General features: G+C 41.8%; 2 protein-coding genes and 1 long non-coding RNA gene across 10 annotated transcripts; 2 read left to right on the top strand and 1 right to left on the bottom strand.

Moving 5' to 3' along the window:
* The first annotated feature begins 2,530 nt into the window (after positions 1 to 2,530).
* Positions 2,531 to 3,365, top strand: LOC115253264 (uncharacterized). The gene is made up of 3 exons (XR_003891550.1): positions 2,531 to 2,821; positions 3,006 to 3,063; positions 3,163 to 3,365. It is a non-coding gene; the product is annotated as an uncharacterized lncRNA (long non-coding RNA).
* A 94-nt stretch (positions 3,366 to 3,459) lies between these two features.
* Positions 3,460 to 16,939, top strand: LOC101063032 (beta-1,3-galactosyltransferase 1-like). 7 transcript variants are annotated; one of them, XR_003891548.1, is made up of 4 exons: positions 3,460 to 3,546; positions 3,789 to 3,953; positions 13,962 to 15,783; positions 15,928 to 16,939. XR_003891548.1 is itself a non-coding variant. In XM_029850701.1 (4 exons), the coding sequence occupies exons 3-4, from the start codon at positions 13,782 to 13,784 to the stop codon at positions 15,075 to 15,077; spliced, it is 1,119 nt and encodes a 372-aa protein (XP_029706561.1). In that variant the 5' UTR covers positions 3,596 to 3,953; positions 12,182 to 13,310; positions 13,717 to 13,781; the 3' UTR covers positions 15,078 to 16,939. The 7 variants fall into 7 exon arrangements, 6 of the variants coding, with proteins under 6 accessions (XP_029706558.1, XP_029706561.1, XP_029706559.1 ...); XM_029850701.1 differs by lacking the exon at positions 3,460 to 3,546 and adding exons at positions 12,182 to 13,310; positions 13,717 to 13,784 and having other exon boundaries at positions 3,596 to 3,953; positions 13,962 to 16,939; XM_029850698.1 differs by having other exon boundaries at positions 13,962 to 16,939.
* On the bottom strand, positions 6,583 to 9,939 carry LOC115253263 (uncharacterized). Of its 2 annotated transcripts, XR_003891549.1 has the most exons (4): positions 9,292 to 9,939; positions 7,364 to 8,438; positions 7,103 to 7,271; positions 6,583 to 6,975 (listed from the first exon to the last, which is right to left on the bottom strand). XR_003891549.1 is itself a non-coding variant. In XM_029850704.1 (3 exons), exon 1 carries the CDS (start codon positions 8,602 to 8,604, stop codon positions 7,462 to 7,464), a length of 1,143 nt encoding a protein of 380 aa, XP_029706564.1. In that variant the 5' UTR covers positions 8,605 to 9,264; the 3' UTR covers positions 6,583 to 6,975; positions 7,103 to 7,271; positions 7,364 to 7,461. The 2 variants fall into 2 exon arrangements, 1 of the variants encoding a protein (XP_029706564.1); XM_029850704.1 differs by lacking the exon at positions 9,292 to 9,939 and having other exon boundaries at positions 7,364 to 9,264.
* Positions 16,940 to 22,262: the final 5,323 nt, after the last annotated feature.

Genomic DNA, 22,262 nt, shown 5'->3' with positions numbered 1-22,262 from the left:
CGAATGGGTTTGCAGGTGCCGGTTTGATGTCAATACAAATAGAGCAAGATATTATTTGTCTTTGCCGCTTGATCGTTTTGAATATTTAATTCTGTTTTAAGTCTCTTTGACTGTAAAAGTCTGTATTTTTCGAACGAAAATGTTGGCCTGATGCAATTTAATTTCCCATTCTAACCTGCCGCCCCCACCCGCAGCAAACAGATCTGAAAGCTGATTTGATGGCTTGGCCAAAGGTCTTCTCTCTCATTTTTGTGTTAATCCCTTATTTTTACCCCTTAGAAAAATGTAATAAAAAAAATGGTGAAAAAAGGGAAATGATATCCGTATTTAATTTATTGGTGATTCTGTGATTCAAATGTGATTCAACTAATGACCTAAGTAAAAGAGCCCCATCAGGCCCTCCCTGGACTGATTGGGGAGATTTGCTGAGTGCTACACAGGCAGAAGCTGTCTAAAGATCTTTAAGTTTGCTTGCTGCAACAGCTCCAACAAGAGGAACTGAAGTTTGTTACTGGTGTTCAACTCGTCCTCGCTGGTGTCGGTGCTTAGTTGGTTAAGGTCGCACACCCAATCACACTCCAACCCTCTCCCCTCCTAGAGCAAACCGCCAAGTTGTTGTGGTCACACTGCCTGGAGGACAAGTTGGAATGGAACAATGGGTTTATTTAGGCAACTCAACACTTTCAGGTCCTGGATGGCTATTCCTTCCAGGGCCCTCCTCCAACAGCTGTTGTCAAACAGGACCTGTTCCCAGTGTGTTTTTGCAGGGGGACAAAGGTCAGCACTTCTGAAAAACTGGTAAAAGCATGTGAGGAATGCTGGTTCACCAAACTCTGCAGAGCCATAATGACCTGATGGAAGACTGACAAGCTTTATTGCAAGGTGTTTGAGGTGTGTGGAGAAAGATTAGGACCTTCTTTTTCACGCAAAGACTAAAGATTAGATTAGATTAGATTCAACTTTATTGTTATTGCACATGTACAGGTACAGAGCAACAAAATGCAGTTTGGCATCTAACCAGAAGTGCAAAAGAAGCAGCAAGTGAGGATAATAACTTAATAAATACAGTATGGCGGTTATTTTACAATCGTTTATTTTACAGATGGTGTTTACATTAAATGCCTTGGACTATAAGTGCAGGAGCTATTTAGCTATTTACATAAGATAGAGGAGATGTGCAAATTATAAATTACGTGTATACAGATACAGATGATAAAGTGCATGAGTGCGCAGGACAGGTTTAAACAGTAGCTACATTGGTTACTAAGCTAGTGAGTTGTTGTGTAAACTGCTGTAGTGTAGTGAGGTGTGGAGTGTGTAAGGGTCAGCAGGAGTTCAACAGGGACACCGCTCTGGGGAAGAAGCTGTTCCTCAGTCTACTGGTCTGAGTCCTGAGGGTTCTGTAGCGCCTCCCAGAGGGCAGGAGGGAAAATAGTCTGTGGGCAGGGTGGGAGGAGTCCTTGAGTATGCTGCGTGCTCGATGCAGGCAGCGCTTCCTCTGGACATCTCCGATGGCAGGGAGTGTAGTCCTTGTGATGCGCTGGGCAGTTTTCACCACCCTCTGCAAGGCCTTGTGCTCAGCGATAGTGCAGCTTCCATACCAGACTGACACGCAGTTGGTCAGGATGCTTTCTATCGCACAGCGATAGAAGTTCACCAGGACAGCCGAGGATAGCTGGTTCTTCCTCAGTGTCCTCAGGAAGAAGAGGCGCTGGTGAGCCTTCTTGATGATGCTGGAGGTGTTTGTGGTCCAGGACAGGTCCTCTGAGATGTGGGTCCCCAGGAACTTGAAGCTGGAGACACGCTCGACGGCCATCCCGTTGATGTGGATGGGGTCCTGTGTGCCTCCTCTTGCCTTCCTGAAGTCCACGATGAGCTCCTTGGTCTTGCTGGTGTTGAGGACCAAGTTATTGTTAGCGCACCATGTGGTCAGGCGCTCTACCTCCTCTCAGCCTGTCAACATGCAAGCATACAGGGAGGGAAGAACAAACCTTCGATTTGTAGTTTGCTTTGATTCTTAACTGTAGGGTGACCCAAGTAAGGATCTTGTCAAAGAATATGGACCTTGAAGTACAAATGTCCAGTTGAAACATGCACCTGAGTGAGACCAGGAAAATAACGGATAAAGAATGACACCGAAATCAAAGTTGTCAAACACACATGGTTAGAGAGTCGTCGGGGTTATTAATCCAGATTTAACAGGTTTGCGGGTTTTCACAGACATCAAGATATGGACCCAATAGCAATACACTTGAGCTCAGGATCAATTGGCAAAGTCTTTATTTGATAACAGCAAAAACAGTAGCAAACTCTGATGTGATCGGCGATTTCAGGAAACAGTCTTTTCTTCAGATCAGTGGCCCCAAAATGAGTCTCTGGGTTTAGGATTAGGGGAAGGGAACGGCCAAGGGGAAGGGTCCAGAGTCAGGCAGCAAGGAAGAGGTACTGATGAGGGGCGAGCGGCAGACGAGTCAAGGCCAGGCAGAGGAGCCGAAGCCAGGGAAGCAGATTATAGCTGGAGACAGAAAGCAGGTAGGTTTTCCGGGGAAGAGGCGAGGCGAGGCGACGCAGGGTCGGTAACAGGAAATCTGGCAGGAAAAAATGTAACAGGTACATATAATATTGTATTATAATTACACAAAATTGTTCTTTTGTTTATTATTGTTGAACATACCTGGTGTTTGTTTTCCTGTGCTGTCTTGGTCCTCCAGTCACTTCTTCTGTATTTTATTTCTTCTTCGTGTGTCCCCCTTGGTGCGCCTGTATAAATTCGAGGGTCGCGACTTCCTCTGCCCTTTTGCAATTCTCGTGTTGGGAAGAGGTCAGTCATCTTTTGTAATCCTTTGTTTTAAGTGTCTTTTTGTTATTATTTTGTCTTAATTTGTCACTCTTATAACACTACAGTTCTATTCAAGTTTATATTGAGCTCTGATGTTGCTCCGATGTAGTGTTTTATTGATGTGAACAAGTGCGATGGTGCTAACTCCATGTTGTCTTCTCTGTAGTTTGGGCTGGATCAGCAAATAGCGGCACATGTTAATTTTGCTGTTTTATTTTGACCAGGTATGTTTTTCGCCTTTTTGCAATTCTCGTGTTGGGAAGAGTTTGGGCTGGATCAGCAAATAGCGGCACATGTTAATTTTGCTGTTTTATTTTGACCAGATTAAACGGAGAGTGCCTCCAAAAGTTCAGCTGTGTCCCATGGCTACTCTACACACCACAACCACAAAAATAACACAACGCAGACATACACCGGTCACAAAAATACTGGAAAGTCTCGCATTGAAGCTGAAGAACAATCTGTCTAGGAGCAGAGCACAGGAGAGGCTTATATGTTGACATAATTGGGATGAGCTGCAGCTGAGCTGACAGGTGAGTGGCGTTGTCCTGATGAGGTGGGAGTGGCTGACAGATAGAGTGGAAAACTACTGAGAGCAGGAGGGAAACAGTTGGAGGGAGCTGTGACAAAGGTTATAAATGTTAATGATATACTGTGAGAAATTGAACAGTTGGACTAATGTTTCCCTGCTTTTTGAAATCCTGCAGGTTTGCAGTCTATTGAGCCTGAGTCATAATTGAACACGTGTGCTGTTTTGTGCACCGGGTGTCCTCAGGGTAAAAACACAGCCTTGTCAGCAGGACACTCTTTCCACAAACAATGCAAGTTTAAGTTACATTTAAAGACCACTGTACAGATGTTATGCGCAACAAAATTCAAGGAGTGGAGAGCTGAATTTTGTTGTAAGGTTTCCGAAGGTGCTAATTTCTGCTCATGCTAAAACTCAAAGGAATTGCAAGGTGGGACAATTATGCTGCGTCACAATGAAGAGCTGCTGGTGCTTTTGGAGAGGTGGTTTGATGTCAGGATGGACGCCATGACAACCGACCACCAGGGATCGGCGCCCGAGGAGTGGGAGGAACCAAAACCCTCCACAGAACACAGAAGAGCGCAGGTAAACCGCTCCTAGACATCTGTTCTCCCAATATCTGAGCAGCCGAAAGCCTTTGTTTAAGAGGTTTGCAGGACGTGATGATGTTTCAAACTCGGGTTTCATGGTGTTTAATTTCTGACCAGACTGGACCAGTTCGTCCAGTCTTCCTAGTTATTACACCCCAATGTAATTAGTTACTTTAAAAGTGAGACAGCGCGCATGGCCGCCCGTTACAGTATATTGGACAAACGGGTCTCGCAGGGCCTGGGGCCTCACAAAGGTGGAACATTTCACGCGACAAAATCACACTTTTTAAAGTATAATAATGGCTTCCACAAGTTCAGTGACACATTTTTGCCTGAGAATGAGCAAAAAAAAAACGCGCCCCTCTGTGGTGCCAGCGCGCTCAGGCGCCCCCAGGCAGGTGGTAAATTCTCAGATTATGCTTAAATTGTGGTGGGAGACGAAGAAGATGCATGGCTTTAATTTGGAAGGACTTCTTTTGTCGTCGTGTGTGGGGCAATCTCTCTCCTCCCTATATGCTCCAGGATATCAGTAAAGCGGATCTCAGTGTGACTCTGTTTGCGCGGAAGTCCATGAGTTTGAATCCCTATTTGATCACATCCTCCATCTGATCAATTCTGATCCATCTGATCTTTGCGGCGTGAAGATAAGGAGCCGGAGACGAAGAGTAACGGTTCGGGCAGGTTAATCGGATGGTAAGACTCCGTTATTAAACATAATTGAAACTAAATTTCGTTGAAATTAAAGTCCGAAATGTTCACGTGACCGCGGATTTTCCAACTCGTTGAAGATCAAAACAACATGAGGATAGATTAAAAGATATAACGGCAAACCTAATAGAAATTATTTCACTTGTAGGACATGAGAAATATATTTATTTCAAAGCAGGTTAGAGTAATGACATAGTTTTACAAGATTGCGGCAACTCGGAAGCGCAAAGTCCATCATAAGGAGAGTTTAATAGCGCCCATCTTAGCCCAACTTCCGGGCTGACTAGGAGTTTCTCGTTTTTAGAATCCTAACATTTCAGTCATTTCCAAAGTAAAAAAAGCCAGGACGTGGTCTCATTACCCACAGAGGCGCGTTGACCCGATAGAATGACTAAAACAACGACAAGAAATAGTTTAGAGTTTAGTCAGATCATACATAGATTCAATGACAGGAAAATATTACTAAAAAGGTTTAATTTTTTTAATCTGGGCATACATCTTTTTTGGCATGACGTGTGCGGTCACGATGATCAGGTTACCATCTTAGGTTACCAAAAATATTACTTCTTTTCCCAAACTTCTCGCAAACCTTAGTCATCCGGCTGTAAAAGCCAGATATGAATTGGATTTTTCAAATATGTTCGGCACAAATAGAATCAAACGACTTTTAACGAAATTGCATGAATGACGTCTGACGGTGGTCAAACAAGTTGGTATTTAAATTATCAAAACCAAAAAAAGGGTAGAGAATGGTTTTCACTGGAAGCACTTCCTCCTAGGTAAATGAACAAACCTTAATTATTGACTTTTGTCCATTTCCTTCTATTTTATTTCATTAAACACTGATAAAATATGCCTACAGCAAATAAAAATACGAGTTATATATTAGAAGATTTAATTATTCTATACCCAAATATTTAAAGTAACGGTACAGTTGATCCTTATAGTGATTCTGGAGGGATCTTAACAGCAGAGACACACTTGTTGTTTTTCTGGGGTGATCTAGTTCAGGCCGTTTTCTCAGCAGTTTGTTGGAACACACCGAGACCTTGAAATGCAGTGCCAGACTGCACTTTCTGACTTCAACAGGATTCTTGTTGGGGTTGATGTGACACGTTTCCCTGCCTATAGAATAAGAATTCTAATCAACAGCCAGACAATGACTACAATTCCACAGTAACCGTTTAATCTCCGCCTCAAACAGCTTTACAGATAAAGTGACTGAACCACTGACAATTGTATAAGCTTCAAAAGGAAGAGTATAGCAAATACAATTTTTATTCATTTGCCATGGCAACCGTATACATTAGGCTATTACGCCCTTCGTGGAAATTCACTGTTGACAGTGTCTTAACACTGCCTTTATTCCTGTCTCCTGTTGCTTGTGCGTGTGTTCTGGGAGCAATCTGGGAAAACATTCCACGAAAGCAGGAAGTGTGTTTAATGCATGCAGTGTAAAAAAAAATCCCGTTGTTTTTACGGTAAAACGCTGGGAGCTGTGGTTACCAGAAATGTTCTGTAAAAAATACAGTACTAATGTAAATCACTTTACAGATCAACTGGTAAATCATACCAATATTCAATGTATAATTATGGTAGGTGTAAATTGTAATGATTTTTTTTTAAGTACAATGATGCTGAATTCTGTTAATTTTACAGGGATTCAATTTAGAATCAACATTAACTACACGTGAATTGTACTGAAATGATTAATATATAAACTGGATCATTCTGTTAAAATTGCAGAAAAAGGAAATATAATGTACACATTTGAGCTGTAATATTCGTGTGTATTAATTGTATTTTGCTCTTACATTTACAGTATTTTTTATTATATTGTTTTGTATTGTATATTTTACAAAATTATTCTGGTAAACAGCTGTTATTTTTTCTGTTAAAATGACAGGACATTATGTACGTTTTTACAATTTATTCAGATTTTTATACATTGGTTATAATGAACTCAAAATTTTTATACTTTTACCAGAAATGGGTGTATTTAACATAGTTTCAGCATTTTCAATCAAATAGCAACATATGCTTCAACTAAACTATATTGAAACACAAACAAATTACTTATCTTAACAAAATCTAGGCTTTAGAAAAACTACATAGAACTGGTCTAAAATCTGCACAGAAAAAAAACAAACAATTCCCATTATATTGATACTGATTACTTGGTCAACAGTCACGCCTCACATGATCTGAAAGGTCCTGAATCAACGTCAGGACTGGGGTTCACATGAAGCCTGGATTTTTTTGACTTCTCAACCTTTGTCCCCTTCTCAGGGTTGATGGAGAAAAAACACCTGTGGAACAGAAGAAAGATAGTTGACTACACTACAAACAAAATATGTGAAACTTATTGTTTCTGTGAATTGTTATCCCTGTAAGTTCAAATATCAAATAAGCCTCATGAGAGCCAAAAACACGCACCTCTGCAGAAACTCCAGGGTTGATGCCAGCTCTGATGGGTAGTGAATATTGAAACAATAAAAGCTCCCAAACATCAGGCATAGGGCAGAAGCAAAGGAGGGGATGTTGTCCTTCACGATGTTTCGATCCACACTAAGCATGTATCATTTTGCAGAATAGCAGGACGATCCTATGAAAATTACAGTAACATCATAGTAAAAGAGCAATCTATCAAAATAGAAAAGACAAAGGAAATGATACAGAAAAGGTGAGTTTACTTACCGCACACAATAATGGTAGGAGTCAAAGGCACTTGGTCCATGTGAATTTCCCCTGCGAGGCATGTGTCCTCCACATAGCAGAAGATGGCGTCTTCCTTCTCATTGAAGTAAGCTAACAGCAGCAACACCATGTCCACAAGGTCTTGAGAGCAACCACTTTGGTCTCCTCATTATTTGATACTTGGTTACAGCCTGAAGGAACTTGCCACTCTTATTTACACAAACTGTTTTCATGTAGTGCAGGAGTCGGTTTCCCTTTACATCAAGATTCCGTAAGAAAACTGCTTTTAGCTGAACTCCGGTAAGCTCCTCAAAATGGACTGCCATACCAAGCTCATCAAACAAATATGGCCACTCTCCAAGGAGGTGCTTGATATTTCCCCCCCGATTGACTTGTTTCCATTGAGTGTAGAAAGTCTGTTTCATTAGAAGTTTCACCTCCTCTGGATTTGCATCAGTTTGCAGGGACATCATCTTCAGTTTTTTCTTTTGTTGAAGCTGGCTCTCTGCGGTCCCTCCAAGGGGCAGAAATTTTAAATCCCATTTAATACAGCCATAGGTGTCTTGGATTGCTGCCCTTTTTTCTGGAGAAACTTCATCTGTGTCAGACTCATCAGTGAAATGCTTCCGTTTTCTTATTTTTGGAGCTGTAGATCGCCTCACATTTTCAACTCTATTTTGAAGCTGTTTGACGAGAGAATGGTACCCTGGCCCGATCACATCTCCCTCTATTATGTCTTGCAAAGACTTTGGATATTTTGCCAACATCTTCTTGGCAACTTCTGTAGTAGACCTTTTAGTTATCAAAGAGTGTTTTTGCATCATCTCCGCAACCACAATTCGGATCATCTCTCTTCTCATACCCGGGGTTGGACGTTTTCCTCGCTCCAGTGATTGTGTTAGTTGTTCTGGAAGCTTATGCCATGGTATCTCAAAGCTGTCCACCCAATCTATATTGGGGCTTTGGCCATAGTTGGAAGAAGTTAAAGATGAACTTCTGGGTGAAATAGACTCTGGGAATAATGGAGGTTCTGGAGAAGCAACAGCAGACGAGCTACTTGTTTCAGGAGTCTCACCTGTGAACACACAAAGTAACAAGACTACAAAATTAACAGCAATGTATGAAGATAAGGGATAAAAATCTACAAGGTCACAGATTTCCAGACATTCCAACCATGTAGTCCTTTTTGCCACTGAGTACAGGTGACATTCAGGATGACAGTTAGCTTTCTGTGTATCCATTACAAAATACACAGCTTATACACACACACACACTTATATTACACACTGAACATGCTTGGTGTTTTCTGGACATGTGAGCATTAAAGGATGACTTCACAGTAAATTGATTACTGCAACCTATTACTGGGCATGCCACAGGTCGCCCCTCTGCAATATGTGATTTTAAGTGGACACTAAGTTCTTTGACTGTGTAATATTTGCATCCACACATCGAAATACCACACTTAAAATTTGTAAGTACAGCCCCTGCAGTAACAGGGGATGACGGGACGTTATGAGCACGATAGTAGTGACCTTTGAACATAATAAACATAAAACATTAAAACATAAAACATTAAACATAAGTACAAAATGTCCGCTTGCAGTCGGCGCCAACACATTTGAAAAATGGGCGCGGTTCATTCCTGTGGATTTTACAGTGCAGCACATAACCCCTCAAACTCTGTAACGTTTTACTGCAAAATTGACATGTTAACATTTTCGTCAGAAATCGCTTAAAACAAGTTTTAAACAAGCGAAATTTTCAATAACGTACTTGCAACGAATTACTTCAGCGCTAGCTAATGCTAACACGAAGCTAACGCGCTAGCTCCAAACAGCGACCAACAAGGTAGCTAAAACTGACCAACTAAAAACTGGGGGATAGTTATAGCGTACCATAGAGAAAATTAGAATTAGAAAGCTTACCTGATCTGTAAATCTTGCCTGCTCTGGTCAACTTGACTGCTGCTGGTGCTCATCCGTACCTGGCTTCAGATGGCGGTCAACGGGGAATCGCGTGCACGCAGCTGATTGGTCGTCCGTGATCCAATTAAAGAACAGAAATAAAGTGCTGGGCAGCGCGTGGACTGGAAATGATCTGGTCACCTTTGAAATTTTTCTGAGGCTGAATAGTTAACTTTTGTAAATCTGCACACTGGTCTCAATTCAGTCAGACATTTATAATGATATTATAACCAATTAAATACTAAATTAACTAGGATATTGTGAGCTAACATACAGAGGTGGATGCCAGACCTTCAGTGCTTGGACAATGGTGACAATGGTTATTGATGATATTGAAATGGCCCTGTGGACCATTGGGATAATCAGAGAACGTGATATGATCAGACTAGCTTCCCTATTTTTGGTAGACATTCTGGCCACATAAAGATGCCAAATAAGTTTAGCAATATTTTTATACTGTCTTTTGTCTTACTTTTTAAAGGTTTTAAAATACATTGCATAATTTCTGCCTCAGCAATGATGCCATTTAAAGGCTTTGCACCATTTTTATTAATGGAAATTTCTATGGTTTAAAATATGTATTTTTTTTTAAACAAAGACTTTATTTTAACACTGAAATTAAGTTATTTCAACTGTATCACAATGTTTTTTATGCTACGTCATACATATGTATAAACATCAAGAATATATGATTATTTCAACACATTTTATATGTTAAAATAACAGTTTCAAATAGTTTGGAGCTTTACTAAATAATAAGATAAAATATACACCTTTTGATTGTTTTTCTATTTACGGATCATTTCTGTCATGATTTTACAGAAAATCGTTTATTTCACGGACATTTTTTACAGTGTGCAAGAAAACTGAATTCCTGCATTAGTTCGATGGCAAAATGCATGTAGATGCCTGGTTTCTAATAAAACCATTCCAGAGAAGTCGCAAGTCTTTCTACGTCTAAAATATCCCATCTTGTTACCTTTGCATGGTATCTGTGTAAATTCTCAGTCATCCAGGTCATTGTATCCAAGGTAGTTTTCTCTGTCAACTGGACTGGGTTTCTTCTCTTGAAGACGTTTCGCCTTCTATCCAGAAGGCTTCTTCAGTTCTGAAATCGCTGGGGAGAGAGCTTGAAAATATATAGCCCCTGTGGACCATTTGCATGCTAATGATCTGGGTGGTCACCTGAGAGTCGTTAGCAGGGTCGTTGGTCGGGTCGTTCACCTAGTTTCTGTTGAGATGTCTCCCCTTTGTCTGCTGGGTCACATGGTGATGAGTCACTGGGTCTCTTGGAATGGTGTGAATGTTTGTTTTGCTGTTGGAAGGAGTGGAGGACTGCATTGTATGTGGGTGATAGGAAGTGCCTCAGGCCACCCCCTCTGTTTAAGGATGGTTTCTCCAATTTAACATGGATAGCTTCCTTGACCCCCCTTTCAAACCAGCGGTCTTCTCTGGCCAGTATCCGTACTTGGCTGTCCTCGAAGGAGTGCCCACTCTCCTTTAAGTGTAAGTGGACTGCTGAATCCTGACCCGAAGAGGTGGCACGTCTGTGTTGTGCCATTCTTCTGTGTAGAGGTTGTTTGGTTTCCCCAATGTACAGTTCCTTGCATTTCTCCTGGCACTGTACAGCATAAACAACATTACTTTGTTTGGGTCTTGGTGTCTTGTCCTTTGGGTGTACTAACCTCTGTCTGAGAGTGTTGCTGGGTTTGAAATGAACCGGTATGTCGTGTTTCTGGAGGATCCTCCTAAACTTCTCCGAGACTCCAGACAGGTAGGGGATGGAAACGCTGCGGCGTTTGTTTCTCTCCTCCTCTCCTTTGCTGAGGTCTTGCTTTCTTGAGGTTTTGGTGAAGGCCCAGTCTGGGTAGCCACATGTTTTGAGAGCTGTCTTAATGTGGTCCTGTTCCTCTTTCTGCCTTGGGATGTGGTGGGTATTTCTCTGGCCCGGTGTTGGAGAGTTCTGATCACTCCCAACTTGTGTTCCAGTGGGTGGTGAGAGTCAAACTGGAGGTACTGGTCGGTGTGTGTAGGTTGTGTTGAGTTTCTCATACGTGGCGGTATCTGTCAGGAGACTGAGTATTTTGGTGTCATAGTCAGTGGTATTGAGTACGACCGTGCACCTACCTTTGTCAGCTGGTAAGATGGTGATGTTCTTGTCCTTGGCTAAGGATGCAATGGCTCTTTTTTCCTCATTCGTGATATTGGAGGTGGGAGGTTTTGCACTAGCAAGAGCGGCTGTTACCTTGAGTCTAATCTGTTCTGCTTCCGCTTCCGGGAGTTTGTTGTTTCTAATGGCAGTCTCAGTGGCTGTGATGAGTTCGACAGTCGGTACCTCTTCAGGGGTGACTGAAAAATTCAAACCTTTGGACAGCACTTCCTCCTCGGCTTGTGTGAGCTCCCTGTCTGATAGGTTTTTTACCCATTTCTCCCGTTGTGAGTCAGACAGGGATGTGACATGGTTGGAGAAGGGGTTGGTTCCGCTGGGGTTGTGTTTTGCCAGTAGGGTGGTGAATTTTCGGATATGACGTTCCTTGGTCCTGGTGTGTTGGGTGTGCTGAGTCCTGGAAACGAGTTTGGCTGGGGTGGCCTGAGGCACTTCCTATCACCCACATACAATGCAGTCCTCCACTCCTTCCAACAGCAAAACAAACATTCACACCATTCCAAGAGACCCAGTGACTCATCACCATGTGACCCAGCAGACAAAGGGGAGACATCTCAACAGAAACTAGGTGAACGACCCGACCAACGACCCTGCTAACGACTCTCAGGTGACCACCCAGATCATTAGCATGCAAATGGTCCACAGGGGCTATATATTTTCAAGCTCTCTCCCCAGCGATTTCAGAACTGAAGAAGCCTTCTGGATAGAAGGCGAAACGTCTTCAAGAGAAGAAACCCAGTCCAGTTGACAGAGAAAACTACCTTGGATACAATGACCTGGATGACTGAGAATTTACACAGATACCATGCAAAGGTAACAAGACGGGATATTTTAGACGTAGAAAGACTTGCGACTTCTCTGGAATGGTTTTATTAGAAACCAGGCATCTACATGCATTTTGCCATCGAACTAATGCAGGAATTCAGTTTTCTTGCACACTGTAAAAAATGTCCGTGAAATAAACGATTTTCTGTAAAATCATGACAGAAATGATCCGTAAATAGAAAAACAATCAAAAGGTGTATATTTTATCTTATTATTTAGTAAAGCTCCAAACTATTTGAAACTGTTATTTTAACATATAAAATGTGTTGAAATAATCATATATTCTTGATGTTTATACATATGTATGACGTAGCATAAAAAACATTGTGATACAGTTGAAATAACTTCATTTCAGTGTTAAAATAAAGTCTTTGTTTAAAAAAAAATACATATTTTAAACCATAGAAATTTCCATTAATAAAAATGGTGCAAAGCCTTTAAATGGCATCATTGCTGAGGCAGAAATTATGCAATGTATTTTAAAACCTTTAAAAAGTAAGACAAAAGACAGTATAAAAATATTGCTAAACTTATTTGGCATCTTTATGTGGCCAGAATGTCTACCAAAAATAGGGAAGCTAGTCTGATCATATCACGTTCTCTGATTATCCCAATGGTCCACAGGGCCATTTCAATATCATCAATAACCATTGTCACCATTGTCCAAGCACTGAAGGTCTGGCATCCACCTCTGTATGTTAGCTCACAATATCCTAGTTAATTTAGTATTTAATTGGTTATAATATCATTATAAATGTCTGACTGAATTGAGACCAGTGTGCAGATTTACAAAAGTTAACTATTCAGCCTCAGAAAAATTTCAAAGGTGACCAGATCATTTCCAGTCCACGCGCTGCCCAGCACTTTATTTCTGTTCTTTAATTGGATCACGGACGACCAATCAACTGCGTGCACGCGATTCCCCGTTGACCGCCATCTGAAGCCAGGTACGGATGAGCACCAGCAGCAGTCAAGTTGACCAGAGCAGGTAAGATTTACAGATCAGGTAAGCTTTCTAATTCTAATTTTCTCTATGGTACGCTATAACTATCCCCCAGTTTTTAGTTGGTCAGTTTTAGCTACCTTGTTGGTCGCTGTTTGGAGCTAGCGCGTTAGCTTCGCGTTAGCTTCGTGTTAGCATTAGCTAGCGCTGAAGTAATTCGTTGCAAGTACGTTATTGAAAATTTCGCTTGTTTAAAACTTGTTTTAAGCGATTTCTGACGAAAATGTTAACATGTCAATTTTGCAGTAAAACGTTACAGAGTTTGAGGGGTTATGTGCTGCACTGTAAAATCCACAGGAATGAACCGCGCCCATTTTTCAAATGTGTTGGCGCCGACTGCAAGCGGACATTTTGTACTTATGTTTAATGTTTTATGTTTTAATGTTTTCAGAACTGAAGAAGCCTTCTGGATAGAAGGCGAAACGTCTTCAAGAGAAGAAACCCAGTCCACTTTGCATGGTAATTATTCATAATTTCTCTTCAAATGCCTGTGAAGGTGTGACCTTCACACACCTTTTTTTTTTTGTTTAATCAGTGTTTTTTCTCCAAAGCAGGAGCATGACAAACTTGTTATAGCAGAAAGATTCCATCAGCTGCTACCACGGGTTCTTACCAGTTTTGTCTTGTTTTTTTCAGATGAAGATGGCTTTTCAAAGGTCGAAGCCTATTTTTAAACACTGCTTCACGATCCTGCTCCTGCTGTGTCTGTTGCTTACCATCTTCTGCTATGTGGTGTCCAGAGGGCCTCAGGCGCCAAACAGTCTACTCTTACTTCATAAACACTACCAGAGGTTTTTCAACAGGAGTGACACTGCACAGCACCAACAGGCTGCTGCTCAGCCAACAAACCTCACACTGATTGAGAGGTCAACAGCACCATCTTCTGAGCCACTGACTGCTCCTCCCAATTCAAGGGAATACCATCTGGCTTACCCACGCAACCACCGTTTTATCATGGATAACGCAGAGGCGTGCAAGACCAGGACTCCTTTCCTGGTTCTGATGGTTCCAGTGGCGCCGCACAACCTTGAGGCCCGGGATGCCGTCAGGCAGACGTGGGGTAATCGGAGCGTGGTTCAGGGGGAGGAGGTGCTGACTCTCTTCATGCTGGGAATTACCGCAGGAGACGACGCTGAACAGGTCCAGGACAGGATCAAGCAGGAGAATCTCAAGCACGGTGATTTGATCCAGAGTAACTTCCTGGACTCTTACCTCAACCTGACCATCAAAACCATGGTGATCATGGACTGGCTGGCCACATACTGCTCCACAGCAGCCTACAGCATGAAGATTGACTCAGACATGTTTCTGAACATTGACAATTTAGTGATCATGCTGAAAAAGCCAGACATCCCGAAGGGGGACTACCTGACGGGGATGCTTATGATAGACAGGCCAGTTGTGCGTTCCCATGATTCTAAATGGTACGTCCCAGAGGAGCTGTTCCCTGAGTCCACATACCCGCCCTACGCTCTGGGAATGGGATACGTCTTCTCGAATGATCTTCCAGGAAGATTGGTGGAAACATCTAAATCAATCAAGCCCTTTAACATCGAAGATGCTTACATTGGAATGTGCATGAGAAAGCTGGGAATTGCGCTCACATCGCCTCCGGATCCCTCCCAGTTCCGGGCCTACAACACCCGCTATGACCGCTGTGAATACTCCAGAATCATCACCTACATTCTTGGGACTTCAGAGGAGTTGATCAAATACTGGACGGACCTAAAGAAGCCTGAACCACCTTGTTAGCATCATCAGGAAATTATTTATTTAATTTTATAGAAGGGATCAATGAAATCTGGGATTGTTCAGAAATTCTAAAACTGCACTATACTGTAGACACACAGAGTTTAACAAAGAGGCCTGTAAGTGTGCTGCCTCTCCTATGTTTTTTTTTTTTTACTGGAATTGATGAATTCACCATAAAATAAACATCATTTCATGTAAAAAATGTAGTCCAAAAACAACCCTTTGTCCCTAAAAGGAACTGTTTGTTTAAGTAAATAGATGTACATCATATATGTAAAAAATGTTTTGCAAATTTACACAAAATGCCACCAACACAAGCACCAACAACCATTGTCACAAACACCAGCAGTTTTTCAGTGTAATTCCAAAGAAAAACTACATGTTTGTGGGGAAACGTTTAAACTAGAATCAGGATGTACAGCAGCCACGCCACCGTGGATTCATCATGCTTGTGTTCATCTCAACGGTGCATAAAAGTAAGTCTGACTTGTTCTTGTACCTGACATGCGACTATTCCTCATCACTCTACTGGCTGCTTGAAAAGTTTCGATTAGAAGAACCAAATCAGATCACTGGGAAGGAAATTCAAGCTCAATCTGGAATTGTTAAGCCTGTGAGTTAAGGAAGTGCAGCAGGATTCGGGGTTGATCTTTACAGTAATCATGGCTGGCTGGCTGACCTGCTCCCTCTGGGATGGAATTAAAAGGTAAGAACTTGAAGTGTAACATCATTCTACAGATGTTGCATTTTCACTGCACCTTTCATACCTGACTGAGCAACCAGTCTATGTCTTTCTTGTGTTTCTGCTGCTTTACTAATAACCCTCCTCCCACTTTTAATCATATACCAGACACAAAGGTGGTTGTAGCTGTGCTTGTGAATCGAACTTTTGGCTACCAAATCAGATGAAGGGATTGTTTTTGCAGGTTCAGCACCGGGTCTAATCTGACCTCTCTGATTCCTTTCAAAATATGTGACAGTATCCTGAGTTTGAACAAGAAGAGGCTGTTTCTTTTTGTGCTGCTGATCACGTTTGGGATCGCAGTCTCCCTGTGGTCACTGCAGAACAACATTTTTTCTGGGTCTAATCACAAAATGGTCCACCAAAACAAACATCTGTCGCCTGATTGTTACAACCAGAATTCAGCACCAAATAAAACCAGTGAAACTATAGAAGACTCTGGTGTTTGGCCTGCAGCATCACCCAGTTTACTGTGAACTGGATGAGAAAACCAAACAACTACTGTTTTATCATGGATTATGCGGAGGCATCCAAGTCTAGGACTCCTTTTCCGGGTTTCATTGTTCAAGTTGCTCTGCAAATCTTGGAGGCTCAGACATAGCGCAACTAAAACAAGCATAAAGGGAGGAGGTGCCTCCTTTCTTTATGCTAGGCATCACCAGAGAGAATGAAGTCGAACAGGTCCAGAAGGAGATTAAATGGGAGGATGTGAAGCACAGCAACCTGGACTTCCTACTCTTACTGACCATCAAAACCATAATGATCCTGGACTGGCTGCTCCACGGTGTGGTGATGGGCATCACTGGATGGGAAATAAAGAAGCCTCAGCTGTTGTATTAGCACAATGCCAAAATCATTCATTTGGGGGTGGATGGTATTCATGCTTTTCTGATGTTCCGGTAAATGTTCATGAATAAATAAACCTGGGATTGTTTTTCTCATAAGTGATAAAACTGCCTTGTAGAAATGGTGAGTTATCTTCTGAATATATGACTTCACATTTTTGACAGAAGTGTATGTGTGGGGTTTCATTAATACGCCTGTAAGTGTGCCATTACTGCACGTGCACATCTACATGCTTTTTTTTTTTGGCCAATAAAAGTGTCCGATGGTGAACCAACAAGTAATTTTTGCATTTAAAAAAAAATGGATTTCATGCAAGAAATGTAGTCCAAACATAATCCTTTGTCCCTCATACTGTTTCATAGTTGAATTAATTAAAGAATTGTGCATCAAATATGTCAAACTAAAGGACATCTTGCCCATTAACACAAAATGTCACCAACACCAGCTTCTCCTGTGCATGCTAACTGTACCAAACGAGCCTGTTTGTCAGTGTAATTCAAAAGAAAAAGTACATGTTTGTGGGGAAACGTGTAAACTACAGTCAGGATGTACAGATAGATGTACACAATTCATCATGCTTGTGTTCGTCACACCGGTGCATAACAGCAATCTGACTTGTACCTGACATGCGACTCTTCCTCATCACTCTACTGGCTGCTTGAAAAATTGTGATGAGAGTTCGATTAGCACAACGTCAAAATCAGTCATTTGGGGTGGAGGGTATTCATCCTCTTCTGGTAAATGTTCACAAATAAATAAACCTGGGATTGATTTTCTCATACAAGTTATAAAACAGTATGACTTCACATTTTTGACACAGAGAGTGTATGTGTGGGGTTTCATTAATAGGCCTGTAAGAGTCCATTCTAGGTTATCTTATTCAAAGATTTCTGCCTGCTCCAATGTAAAAGTTTTGAGATTACAGTTATTGAAAGGGGATAAAGTTGTGATCAATGCACATCTTTCTTCATGTCAACATGCCTGCAGCTTGTCTGTAGAGCCTCCAGAGTTTCTGTTGAGGATTTGAATAATCATTTACATAGTTTCCTTTGCAGCCACATCAGGTAGAAGTCACTGGTTTCTCTCAATAAAACCCATATCCACATGGACCAGGGGGTGGAAAGTTGCTTTAAAGATCAGAATGGAAGCAACAAATGGGTTGGATTTGAGCTACCAAATCAGATGAAGGGATTGTTTATGCAGGTTCAGCACCGGGTCTAATCTTGTTACGATACATGGTGGTAGCGGACCCGAACGCAGACCAGGACACAGTGGTGAGGAGGTCAAAGGCTTTATTTACAGGGAAGGGGAGCACACATTAACAGAAACAGTCCTCCTGGACCGCAGGGGGATCGGAAGGCAGCGTCCGCCTGTCCCAGGTCCATCGGGGAGTCCCCAAACCAGACGCAGTCCCCCTGGACTGCCGGGAACTCGGAACACCGGTGAGTCCTCAACACGCTGCAGTCCTCCTGGACCGGCGAGGACTCGGGAGTCCGGCGCAACACGCTCGCCTCACGAACGTGCCCCGAGACACTGAGGGCAGAGGCAGTCCTCCTAGACTGCAAGGGGAGCAGGAGCGGTCCTCCAGGAGACACAGAACAGGAACAGGAGCAGCCCTCCAGGAAAACCGGGAGCACAGGAACAGGAGCCAACACCAAGGAACCCAAACAAGACCAACAAACAGACACCCCGGCACTGCCAGGCAGGCACAACCTGCTTAAATAGGCAGCAAGATGTAAATTGCCTACAGGTGCGCCTGCCTGCAGTGCCAGCTGCACCCAATTGTGCTCAACACCACACCCTGCAGGCCAAAGACAGACACAAACCAGAAATCCCAACAAATCTGGCCTCTTCGATTCCTTTCAGAATATCTACCAATAACCTGGGTTGTAGCAAGAAGAGGCTACTCCATTTCTTGCTGCTGCTGGTCATGTTTTTACAGAACAACGTTCCTTTTTCCTGGGTACGATCACAAAATTGTCTACCAAAACAAACATCTGTCACTTGATCTTCAAAACCAGAATTCAGCAGACTCTGGTGTTCTGCCTACAACATCATGGAGACGTGCAGCACCAGGACTCCTTTCCTGGCTGTGATGGTTCCGGTGGTGCCACACAACCTGGAGGCCTAGGATGCTACTAGATGCTACCATAAGCAGGCAACGCAGTAAAGCTCGAGAACTTAAAGGTTTTAACAAGTCATCGACATCAATCAATCAGCAAACACCAGGTGTAGAAGAAAAACACATGTGCAGACAAATCTTTCCAATTATAACTTTCCAAAAAACAGCGCTCAAAAATCCCAAGGGAAAAAACAGAGGTTGCACACTTACAAAGACTTAGGTGACCTACATGTAAGTTACTGGCACAATCAGGCAGAAAGGCAGACTGGTTTAAATACCAAACTAATCAAGACCCAATGAGTCTCATGCGTCAACAAAATGGAGGGAAAAAGCAAAAACAGGAAGTAGATGGGTGGAGCACCTGCACGTGAACAACAAATCTAAACAAAATCACTTCCAACCTGAAGCGAACTAGCAGACTAGCACTAACACTTTCTGCCTCATCTGGAATGTTGCACTTCGCTGGGAAGTGTTCTTTCCATGGAATCACTGTTGCATTTGGATTTTTTTCTTATCATGTATAATCAGTTTCTTGCGTCAGAACAGTCTGGAACATCTACAAGGTCTCCACGGACAGTCGTCATCACCAAAAGGGCGACAAGAGTGAAGATCAAACATAAAGGCAGCAATAGAACATCTTTATACTGAGCAGACAATTAAAAAGTTTTGCCTTTATTTACTTTACTTAAACGTCTTTGCCTTTTGTTCATGTTTGATTTGCCTGAGGCGACCGCTGACATGATATCAGGTTGCCTGCAAGGACTTTAGGACATTAGAAGTCTTAATCTGGTTTGGGTAGGACAGTAGAACAATTCTGGATAATTGAGAATTAAACACAAATAAAACAAGGTGCTCTTGGAACATCTAAGTAGAATTGTGCTAACATGCTCTTGCTCAAGAGCACTTCAACACACAGGACACAAGGATCAGGGAGTGGACCACTCACCATCTGACACTTGTGAACCTCAAAGGATGATTCTGATGATATAACTTTACATCAGACACTGGATTGTGAAAATGTTTAAATAAAATCTGATAAAGTCTGAATGAATACCTATTTTTATTCTTACCTTTCTATTACGTTCTATCCTCAAATCTCGGTTGATGGCATTTCGCCCTCTAGTGGTGGATTGTGGCTATGACTTGAAATGTTTTTTTTAAGTGATTAAAAATCGGATTTTATATTATTTTCCCCACTCACAGAATAACAATAAATAATTATGAACTAGAAACAAAGATGTCTGCCAAGCTGCTCATGCACCCACGTTTTGGGTCTTACACCCAAAACTAACATTCCAAATGGTTAGAATGCCTTGTGTTTATCTGCCACCTTAAACCTTCTGGTATTTGGTCCTGATTACGTTTATGCAACATTTCGTGATCCTGCTCCTTCACAGCAGATTCCTTTTTTGTTGTTACAACTCTACCTGATAGGCAGTGTTGTCAGTATAAACCTTCTTAGGCATGCTCTTAAGTGCAGCCATCTCTGCTAGCTCGCTCTGCACCTCTGAGGGTAATGCTCCTGGATCTTCTGTTGCAAAATAGATCAATCCAGCTCGCTCATTCCTGGGTTCCTTCTGGTGACATTTCTCCCTTGCTGTCGAGCTCTACACAAGCTTTCGCATTTTCTTTCTTTCCATGTGGTTCAGTTATTTTACCATCAGGATGACTGTTGGAATGTCGGATACATTGTATCCAAGGTAGTTTTCTCTGTCAACTGGACTGGGTTTCTTCTCTTGAAGACGTTTCGCCTTCTATCCAGAAGCCCCTGTGGACTATTTGCATGCTGTATAGGGGCTATATATTTTCAAGCTCTCTCCCCAGCGATTTCAGAACTGAAGAAGCCTTCTGGATAGAAGGCGAAACGTCTTCAAGAGAAGAAACCCAGTCCAGTTGACAGAGAAAACTACCTTGGATACAATGACCTGGATGACTGAGAATTTACACAGTCGGATACATTGCTCCTAAAGTTGTCCATAAGCGGCTCTTATTAGCTGTAAAGTGTTCTGGATCAAACACCGATGTGTTGCTATATCTGTGAGGTCTTGCCTCTGTGAAAATTTTGTCATTTTCCCCTTAACCAACGTATCTTCCTGCTGTATTCAGAATAGGCAACTGCGGATCTTGACTGGCAGGTTCCACTTTAACATACATATAATGCTATTATAATAAATATACAATAAGGCACAGCCAGATGAAAGGTTAGTGGTGTTGGTCTCTCTATTGTAACCTGATAGAAGGCTTGTGCACTGGAGGCTGTGTGCTCGCAGGGCTTCAGTGCGCACACTCCACTTGGACTCAGAGAGACAAAGAAAGAGAAACAAAGGTTACCATAGCGTTACCAAACATTATGCATTGATAATTCAGTAGCACTACATAACTAGAAGGTGACCTTTCATGTCCTATGAATGCCCCCCCCCCCCACACACACACACACACGAACGAGGGACTGCATTGGGAAACGGAAAGATAAATTAATTAAATAATAAAAATGAAGATTAGATAAAACTTTGTTTAAGATTTCAGTAATTCAGTTCAATATCTACAGACCACAACTACACAACACTGGCATGAGTAGACAACAGCTGAGCAGCAGATCGCTTGTCGACCGGCGCGGAGCAATACGCGTGTGGCGTGAACGAGAGTGGCGCGGATCGCGCACGACCTTCGTGGTGCTGCGCGCATGTAAACGCACGTAATGACGTCACTTTTGTCTGAAGAAGGAAATGTGAGGTCATCCAAGACTTTATGACTATAATAACAATAATAATTAATACAACAATAACAACAACAATGATAACAATGTTATGGTTAAAAACAATAACATTCTTCTTCTTATTATTGTTATTATTATTCATAAAGATAATGTTGTTATAATAATAATAATAATCAGAATAAAACCTATTGTTATTATTGTTGTTTTAATATAATTGTTTTGTTTTATTCGTATGACCAGTACTTTGTTAGTATATAATCGTATATTATTATTGTCATCATCATCATCATCATCATCATCATCATCATCATCATCATCATCATCATCATCATCATCATTGTCGTCCTCTACTGCCGTTGAACTGATCCTGCAAGTAGAATTGACACCAGAGGAAATTAATGTCCTTCATTTTTAACGTAATCATTTTTATTTACATGTTTTAGCACATTTTCCTTAGGCCTCCTAGCTTGTGACTGGCTGGTGATCTGGCCCTGTAATTCTCCTTCGACGGTAAAGCATTATACAATGATGATGGGGTATTTAATATAGTTATAAAATGTACATTTATTAAATTTCAATCGCCTTCAAGTTTATTAAAACATGGAAGGAGAACTCGTTTTTCTTGCTACGTGTGCTGACAGTAAAAATAGAATAATTAATAGTGTTTGTTTTGTGAGACCATCAAACTGTTAATGAATGGCAAAAAGGAAAAACAAAAAAATGAAGCGCCCCTCAGTGGTGGAGGTGTGCAGCGCTAAT

The sequence above is a fragment of the Takifugu rubripes genome, chromosome 17 (assembly GCF_901000725.2).
Source record: "Takifugu rubripes chromosome 17, fTakRub1.2, whole genome shotgun sequence".
Classification (NCBI taxonomy): Eukaryota; Metazoa; Chordata; class Actinopteri; order Tetraodontiformes; family Tetraodontidae; genus Takifugu; species Takifugu rubripes.
This window is presented reverse-complemented; position numbering and strand designations above follow the sequence as displayed.

Excerpts from the sequence above, each read along its gene's own strand:
- LOC101063032 (XM_029850698.1), top strand. The coding sequence starts at position 3,478 with ATGTTAATGATATACTGTGAGAAATTGAACAGTTGGACTAATGTTTCC. Across the intron at positions 3,547-3,788 it reads TGCTTTTTGAAATCCTGCAG|GAATTGCAAGGTGGGACAAT; the intron begins GTTTGCAGTCTA and ends TAAAACTCAAAG. Across the intron at positions 3,954-13,961 it reads CAGAACACAGAAGAGCGCAG|ATGAAGATGGCTTTTCAAAG; the intron begins GTAAACCGCTCC and ends TGTTTTTTTCAG.
- LOC115253263 (XM_029850704.1), bottom strand. The coding sequence starts at position 8,604 with ATGGATACACAGAAAGCTAACTGTCATCCTGAATGTCACCTGTACTCA.